The sequence below is a fragment of the Meleagris gallopavo genome, chromosome 17, assembly GCF_000146605.3.
Source record: "Meleagris gallopavo isolate NT-WF06-2002-E0010 breed Aviagen turkey brand Nicholas breeding stock chromosome 17, Turkey_5.1, whole genome shotgun sequence".
In the NCBI taxonomy this organism is placed as follows: domain Eukaryota; kingdom Metazoa; phylum Chordata; class Aves; order Galliformes; family Phasianidae; genus Meleagris; species Meleagris gallopavo.
In genome coordinates, this window is record NC_015027.2 from 509,498 (window position 1) to 518,276 (window position 8,779).

General features: G+C 43.1%; 1 protein-coding gene across 1 annotated transcript in view; it reads left to right on the forward strand.

Moving 5' to 3' along the window:
* Positions 1–5,817: 5,817 nt before the first annotated feature.
* The window catches only part of PPM1F (protein phosphatase, Mg2+/Mn2+ dependent 1F), a gene marked incomplete at its 5' end in the record, with an annotated part of 12,470 nt that continues 9,508 nt past the window's right edge, over positions 5,818–8,779 (forward strand). The window contains 3 exons of the mRNA XM_031555893.1: positions 5,818–5,986; positions 7,102–7,301; positions 7,936–8,124. Coding sequence (XP_031411753.1) covers positions 5,818–5,986; positions 7,102–7,301; positions 7,936–8,124 — 558 coding nt within the window. The remainder of the gene's footprint in view (positions 5,987–7,101; positions 7,302–7,935; positions 8,125–8,779) is intronic.

Consider the following 8,779-nt stretch of genomic DNA (forward strand, 5'->3'; position numbering starts at 1 on the left):
CCGCTCAGCTGAGTGGCCCGCTTAAACCTGGGGGCGACAAACGCGTTAAAATCGAACTTTTTATTTGAACGCTTTTATTTGTTTGAGAGGAGAACGGTGTTCCTCGGCTGTGCTGTGACCGAATGGCTCTACACGAAGCAGGGCCGGCGCTCGGTGCGCTGAGCTATGCGGGGCTGCCGGCCTTCTGCGCCCGGCTCCTGTGCGAGCAGTCGGGGCTGCGGAGATGCAGGCTGCGTTCTTCAAGCTGCAGCGACGGTTACAGCGGTGTTTCTGAGTTACTCACCTGCGTTAGGAAGCGAGAACAGGGAGAGTGCTGCTTTTGCAATACTTTCACCTCACCTGTCGCTGTTGTGTTTACGTAGCGCAGCCTGCCCTGTCAGAGCTGCATTGCTCACATACCTGCCCTGCAGCGCTGAGCAGGCTGCCTGCTTCGTGGGGCTCCTGAAGCTGGCAGGGAAAGTGTAAGCAAAGGGGGAGGTAGCAAAATGGAATAAAAATGTGAAGATCGACTTATTTATGCTCCTCTTCACAAAAGGAACTTGGAAAACAGAAATACCAAAGGGTAGCATTCTTACGCAACTCTGAACTTAACGTCACAGTTACTGGCTGAGCTGAAGGCTTGAATTTTTGGAGTCAGGCCAGAGAAGAAGACCACCTTTGCCTTGCAGCACGATGGCTCCAGGCCCCACACCAGTTGGAAGACTGTGGAGTGCGTCGCTGGTCTTGGCCGGGCCGTCCTACCACACCTGTATCCCTAAGGCTGCACGCTTTGCTTGCATGGAAAAGCTGGGTGTCTGGAGCTGACCCTCTTGCATGTCTTTCCTAATCTATGAATTATTAAAATGAATTATTTTAACTATCTTCTGCAAATGTAGCTAGCACTCTGAGACAGGCAACGCTTTTGCTTCCTGACCAGGCTTAGTGTCTTATCTACTGAATCTTTGCAGATGCTTCTACTCTGGATAATTTAAATCGAGGGAGCTGCCTGCCTTGTACAGAATTAAATACTTACATAGAACTCCTAGGAATCAGGCAAAACAATCCTCTTGTGTTGCAGAATTTTTATTAATACTCTTCTGGCTAAGAGCATGCCTTATCACAATCTGTGAAAATGGACTAATGTGAATGAGAAGTCCATTCGTTATTTCCAAACATTTAGAAATTAACCTAAAATTTTACTGTCCTGTACTGAAACAGAACACGAGATGTAATCTTAGCACTAATACAGAAGCATTTCCTTTGCCTCGGTGGAAGCTGAAGACCATCCTGTGACACAGCGAAAGAACAATGTGGGTTTCCAGCAGGCTTCCTGTTTGAGCAGACTTCACTGCAATAACAGCTGTGAGCTGCAGCTTTCCGCTGTGGCCCTTCCTGGAGCATTCGCCATGTTTCATCTCTTAGCTGCCTCAGCATCCTGTTCTGTGTCTTTGTGCTTTGCACTGTAATGCTCACACCCGAGGTATAGCCCTGGTGTATTTGTTTTCAGCAGTTCTCTGCTTTTAGAACCCTTAATTTTGCAATTCTAATATTTTAACGTTTTTATGTGATGTTCACATGAAGCTGGGGGAGGGATTTATCTTGTCTGATTTACCCAATCTCTCCTAAAAGCAACCTTTATTATCCTCCTCTCTGAGCACTGTCAGTGACCCAGCATTTAATGGATCGCTCCAAGCTTACTTTCTCACTCTTGGTTTTGGACAGCGTATGTTAGTGTGACACGCAGGGTACTGCTCTTTGCTAGGAATGTGTTCACCATCTCAGTGACCCATTTGCTTTGTGTGAATGCCTACCAACAAACTTTCTGCTTTTCATGGGACCAGTTGTGCTCAGCTGTGAAAGCAAGTGTGGGTTAGCAGGAATGCCTGAACAGGAACACCGGTGTGCTCATTTGTTCGTGGTTCGTGGTGTTACAGTTGGAAACCTTGATGAGATCAGTGCACAAGAGGCATGTAGTGCTTTTGCTGCCTACTAGTTAATTTTGTAAATTATTAACAAATAGACTCTAGGAATTTTGGGTGATGGTCAAAACCAGCTTGTTCTCTGTTGCAACTGGGGCCTCTAAAACAGGAAAGACAGCTGTTGGAGGGGGTGCAGAGGAGGGCCACGACGATGATGAGAGGCTGGAGCACCTCCACTATGAAGACAGGCCGAGGGAGCTGGGCTTGTTCAGCCTGGAGAAGAGAAGGCTGCGAGGAGATCTCACGGCAGCCTTCCAGTATTTAAAAGGTGATTATAAAAAGGAGAGGAATAAACTTTTTTCTTCAGGTAGATAGCGACAGGACAAGGGAGAGTGGTTTTAAGCTTAAGGAGGGAAGATTTAGATTGGATGTCAGGGGGAAGCTCTTCGCAGAAAGTGGTGAGGTGCTGGAACAGGCTGCATGGAGAGGTTGTGGATGCTCTGTCCCTGCTGGTGTTCAAGACTGGCTTGGATGGGCAGCCTGAGCTAGTGCCAGATCTGGAGGGTGGTGGGCCTGCATGCAGCAGGGGGCTTGGAGCTTGATGATCCTTGGGGTCCCTTCTAGCCCAAACCATTCTATGATTCTGTATCTGGAGGAGAGAAACAAAAGTCACAGAGTGGGGAGAAAATACTGAATACAAGCAACTATTGTTTATCGGGAGATCTTATGACCTGATGTTATTTCACAGCATCAAAGACTTTCTAGAGAACTGCTGGCATTTGCAGATCTGCATTAAAAATGCTTTGCTGATGCAGTTGTAATGTGCTATAAACACACACTGGGTCTGCAGTGCCGAACTTCTGCTTCGGTGGCAGAGCTGTGGTGTACGTACAGTGTGTTACAGCCACCAATGAGAGCAAAACTCAGTCTTCCCATACTGCTGCTGACTGAAGCTAGAAGCGTTTGATGGCAGATTTAACATCTCTTCATCACACAGCCTATACCTACCTCCCTCTATAGCTTTTGTGTGTGTATATATATCTGAATATATAGATACGCTGAAAGAAGAGGATTGTAGAGTGGCAGCACTTTAATGTTTGAGGGAAGATCTGTAACTCTTTTTCTGTGAAAAGTGGCAAGTGGTCTTCAGACATAGCCACTGCATTTAGTGAGCTCTTGTTCTTGTTGTCATAAAGAGATCTCCTGACATGGCTGTGGGGTAGAGCATGTTGGGGAATGTGAATTATATTCCTCTCAGGAAAAGGGAAAACATCCCGCAGGCTGTGCGTAAGCCTTGGGTGCTTGGTGTGTCCCCATGAGGCTCGTAGACCCTGCGCCGGATCATGAAGAGCTTGTGCATGACAGGAGGCCTGTGTGTGTTTGCAGGCCTCTGAAAGAAATGTAGTTGGAGCTGAGGCTTTACTCTTAATGCTTTTATCTATTCTCAAGTCTTTAAAACGAGGCTTATTTTACCGTGGAGTAGCTGGAGGATATGAACTCTGTGCCCCAGCCACTGGTGTTCTGATTGCAGCTGGCATTGAAGCTACAGTGCTTCATCTCCACTCTTACAACATGCATTAATTTTCGTCTAAATTTTTATTGTGGTCAAAACACACCCTTTTTGTTGGCAAAGAAATAGCCCGTAGCAGAGGAATTCTAAGGCTGTTTACTACCAGCCTGTGTGGGCTGAGGCTAAGTAATTAGCGTTGCATGTGTCATAGAAATGGTATTGTCGTATTTCTCCTAAGGCTTTTAAGAGGATGTTGCTCCCTTCCATGAAACATACCCCACTGACTTCCCTCTTCCTCCCAACATGGTTATTTTCTCACTTAGGAAGCAACTACAGTATTTCTTCTGATTCACGAGAACTGAATTGTGCTTGGTTCAGCCTGTCAGCAGGGTGTCCTGGACTGCTTTGAAAGGATTTTGACAAGAAGTGACGGTCGTCTTTGCTTTCAGAAAAGCTTTGAGGTTTGTTATTGTAACTGCAGTGGGCTTCTGCTTTTGCAGTGGTTGCCATAGGTACTGCCTCTGCTTCCAGCCATTCTCCTGCCAAGTGAGACCTTGGACTCTACACTGAAGAAGCAGTTCTTATGCATCTTTGGTTATGTATTTTGTTAGCTCTTGAAGCTCAGCTTTAGGGGCTGAAATTAGAACCAGTAAACATCTAAGCTGAATGGAAAATAGCATTGCCCTGGAGCTCCATTTACCCGAGTTTTATTAAAAAACAGGTTTACAGGCATGGTAGCACTAATATTGAGAGCTTACAAAATAATTAGGGGATGTGTTCTGTCCAGAACTGAGGTTTGACGAGATGGGCAGGATCATGATTTTTTTTTTTTTAAACTGTTATCTTGTGCTGGTCCATGAGAACCAGCTGCCTGCCTGCCTTGGGTCTATAGAGCAAACAAATTATCAGTAAGCAGCCGTTTTCTTTTTTAGATTTGCACAACTGTGGAGATAGGCAAAGAGAAAATATGCAGGAAGTAAAGCTCAATGAGATGTATCAGTATTGAGGAATCTCTGAATTTCCTTCTAATGAACTGGGTGGCAACTGGACAAAGTTGAAGGATGTGACATAATAACTTATAAATCTTTTCTTTGTTGCAGGCTTCCTGTAAGAAGAGTTTTTATGGGGCTTGTGAATTATGGCATTAAGTACGTTGGCTTTTGGTTAAGGGTCTTCTTTGGGACCTAGTACAGCAGGTCAGGGCCTTGTAGGAAAGAAAGTGACTCTTCCAAACGTATTAGTATTTTTTCTTTTTTAATAAACCAAATTTCTGGCTTCCCATGATGTGGTATGACTGCAGGTAGTGCTGCAGCGACTGCAAACTTGTTGCCATCTATCTGAAGTACTGAAATGACACATTAAAGTAGGCCATCATTGCGTACTATAAAACATGCTTCTGTTAGCAACCTGCTGACTAACAGTGCTTTCTGTTTGCTGCCATGGGAGGTACTCATGTGGCTGTGAGAATGTGACACGTCTTTCAGAAACACAATGGCAAAATAAGTTTCAGATTGTTGTCACAGGGATCTGAAAGCTGACAGTCTTCCCCCAGCTCTTCTGCCTCTTGTCTGCGTTGAACCTCTGCAGAGACCAGTTGCTCCCACCAGTTCTTACTCCCCAGCCAGCCGATGTTTTCTGGCGGAACAACATCTTGTCCTTGATTTGCTGCAGATGCCTTAATGTGTTATTTGCTTTGTTTGCATTTTTGCACAATTTGTTGCTTTGTGGGCATCAAACATCCCATGAACAAAAGATAAAGTTATTTTAATGAATGTCCACACTTATTTTTCATTGTGCTCATAAAAAATGTCTGGAATGGATGTCATGTACTGTAATTGTTAGTGTCACCACAGGAGTAGAGTGAACATAGGAGTTATTTTCCAGTATCTCCCTTTGCACCTTTTTCCTTGGAGAAAGGTTTCTCTGGAGACCTTCCAGTCAGAGCAAAGTGAGTGTGAAGAGTTTGTAGGTTAGTACTGAACGTGGCTTTCCTCATGGAGGGAAGGGAATTGGAGTCCAAAGTAACCTTTTTGGAGAAGTGTAGCACCACGCGGAGATCCTGGTCCTGCCTGCAGCGAGGCAGTTAGCTGCAAACAGGACCTGTTGCGTAGTGAGTCACAACAAAAGGTTTGTGCTCACAGCCCAGAGCTGAAGGCAGCCATTCCCATCTGAGGGCTCGAGAGAACGGGATGCTGTCTGTGACTGAAGATATGCTTCCTCCTCTTTGCATTCTTGAGAAGGTGTTTGTCGAACTGAAGATCTTTCTAGACATTTATATGAATAAATATCAAACATGATTTATTCTACTCATTTACTAATAAAGTTGAAATTATTGACTGAGTACATGTTCTTAACTCTGAGTTGAAGTCAACAGTCGTAAACAGTTGAGGCTGCAGTTCTGTCTAAACTAATACTGCTCTTCTTTCCCTTCCTTTTGTTACCAGCAGAGGTGTTTCGCCACTCCTTGCAGCGTCAGTGATCCACACTGCAGTCGATGAAGTTCTCCGAACAGACCTGACTGAGTTTAAGAGGGAAAGTGTGGAAAAACAGGGAGAAGGAGAGGAGGAAAGATTCACCTGTAAGTATACTTTCTCCTTCTGTGGTTTTCTCAGAGGCTGTCTGTTGGACGACTTCAGTGTTTTGAAATGTTTCCCAGAATATCTGGTTAGACTGTCTGGTGAGCAGCACTGAACAGAACTTTATTTGCCCCTGCCAGGTATTTGTGGGAAGAAAGGTAGCGATGCTGGTTTTGTGGCCAAGATACAAATGTGCTGTCTGGAGCCCTGGACTCGTTGCAAGAGTTGGTTTTCTGGAAAGGGAAGAGAGTTTGTCTTTCCAAAAATAATTAACAAGTAAATGTGTCTGCAGTGCTTCCTGAATTAGTTAGTTAAGAACTTCTCACACAATGCCAACACACAATCAAATCATTCAGTCTGATGAACAGAAAATTTGGATTAATTGATCTTTGGGACCAATCCAGAAATGGATTTGAGTGTCTGTCTGGAGCTTTTTGCGCTATGCTCAGTGGGTCTTTACATTTTCTGCTCTGTCATGACAAAGCAGGAAAGTTGCAGGTTCTTTTCTGTCCCTTCAGCTTTTACAGCCCCGTGTGTTTAAAAAGATAAAAACAACAGCTTAAAATTTGAATCTGCTCTGCTTGGCTATGAGTTGAGCTATTGACCTCAACAAAGTTTATTCTTAGACTTTCTTGTTGTTGTATTGGAAGTGGTTTGGTAGGACATAACCCGATGTCTGGCTAATGGTATTTCAATGCTTGTATCCAAGAGAACAATCTGTTATCCAGTTGGATGGGTTTTCTGCCTACTTGTTCTGTTTTTTATTTTTCTTTTTGAATAGGAATGCACTTCTACCACCAAACATGGTGTGTTTCACTTGCATAATATCATTTGTGTCTGGTTTGACAGACGGATTTTTTGGATCCCTGTTGGGATTGCTTTTTAATGTAGTCACTTCTGTGATAAACCTGTTTTTGAATGAGAGCTGTTAAGTACAAGAGCCCTTCCTTATCCTTAACGTTACACTGTTTTCCATTATTGCCACCTTCTTTCATGTGATTCTCTGGAGCCTTGCAGGGCTTGTAGGGGGAGTGCTGAGTGTGTGCATGTGGCTGTAAGGAAAGGCACTTGAAGGAATGATGGGGCACGACTTACCGTTTTGTCTTTGTGCTGTCAGTGCTGGATGGAGAGTCGCTGCAGCGCTGCTTCTTTAACAAACTTCGGGATGTCTGCTTTGAATGGCAGAAGCAGTTGCCACCGCTGAGACCACTGAAGCGTTTCCTGCTTGTTTCCATCCATGCCATCCGTAACACTCGGCGGAAAATGGAGGACCGCCATGTTATCCTTATGGAGTTCAATCAGCTGTTTGGCTTAGCAGTAAGTCTGGACAACGCTGGAGAGAGCAGATTATTAGCTTTTCAACATTGCAATAAACACAATGATCTAGTGATATGTGATTTGTGAAATGGTAAGGATTTGTTGCCGTAAGGCATTTATCATGTCTGTGCTGGAGCAAGTACCTACCTTGTTTGCTAGGGGCTAATTAACCTAACTAATGCCCTGATAAAGAAGGATCTTGTGAGTTTAGGTTTTGTGTCATAAGTGTTGTGGAAGTATTGAAAGTTATCTGTCGCTGCGTTGCTGGAGGTGTGATGTTTTTCTGACTGAGGTAAATCATGTGTTTTAATTATTATTAAAAAAAAATAGAAGAGTTAAACAAGGACAAATGCCAATAAATAAAGCTGGAGTAGAACTACATAACTAACTCTGTTTCAATTCTAGAATTTTCAAGGATGTTAAATTACTAACATCTACTAAAGAAAAGTAATTCCCCTGCAGAGTACCCACCTCATTCATTTTGCACGTGGCTTAACTGGCTTAAATTGTCCTTATCTATGCAACATCATATGGAAGAAAGCCCAGAAAAGAACATTGCTTGCTGTTACCACTGTAGGAGCTATTTTATTTTTGAACATTTATATCTCTTCCTTTTTCTTCCTCCCCGGGAAAGGATGACATCGATCGCGCTTACTTTGCGATATTTGATGGCCATGGTGGAGTGGATGCTGCCAACTATTCAGCAACCCATTTACATGTAAATGTGGGGCTACACAGGGAGATTGTTAAGAATCCAGCTGAGGCCTTGAAATGCTCTTTCCAGAAGACTGATGAAATGTTTATTTTCAAAGCCAAAAGAGAGGTGAGTGGGTAGAGGTTAATTCCCTTGTATTCAAATAACAGTAAGAACTGTTGGACAGCGTGGTATTATCCAGAAAATTCTGTCAGTATAGTATCTTTGAATTATTTATTAAATAATGCTACATGAAAATGTTTGATCAAATTATTTCTTTTTTGAGGAAAAGCGAAATGACAGTGCTTGCATGTGGGTGATCAAAAATAAGCATTAAGTGTTCTAAATAACCAATTATTTGAGAGAACATTGCTCTTTCCCTGAATTAGGCAGTCTCTAGGTTCCATTGTCCTACTCCTTCCTCAAAAGAGATTTCATCTTCCTCATTTTTCCTACCTTTAACGTAACAGGTGATAGTAAGATAAAAGTGTATTCTGTAATTATAAAAATGACCTAAAACAGGCTCTTCAGATATTGATCTGCCTTAAATCGAGTTGGTATGATGAATTTTTTTTGTCAAGCCTACATAAAGGAAGGATGATTTATTATAATAGTGCTTGTAATGAGAACTCTTGTTACAGCAGTAACTGATCGGTTTTGGAACTAATAGCAGAGAGGGAAGACAATGAAAAAGGCAGTATGAGCCATCTGCATACTGGAATAAATAGTTTATTTCACATATATCTGTTAGGTCTTTATGCATCTGATATACATACATATACAT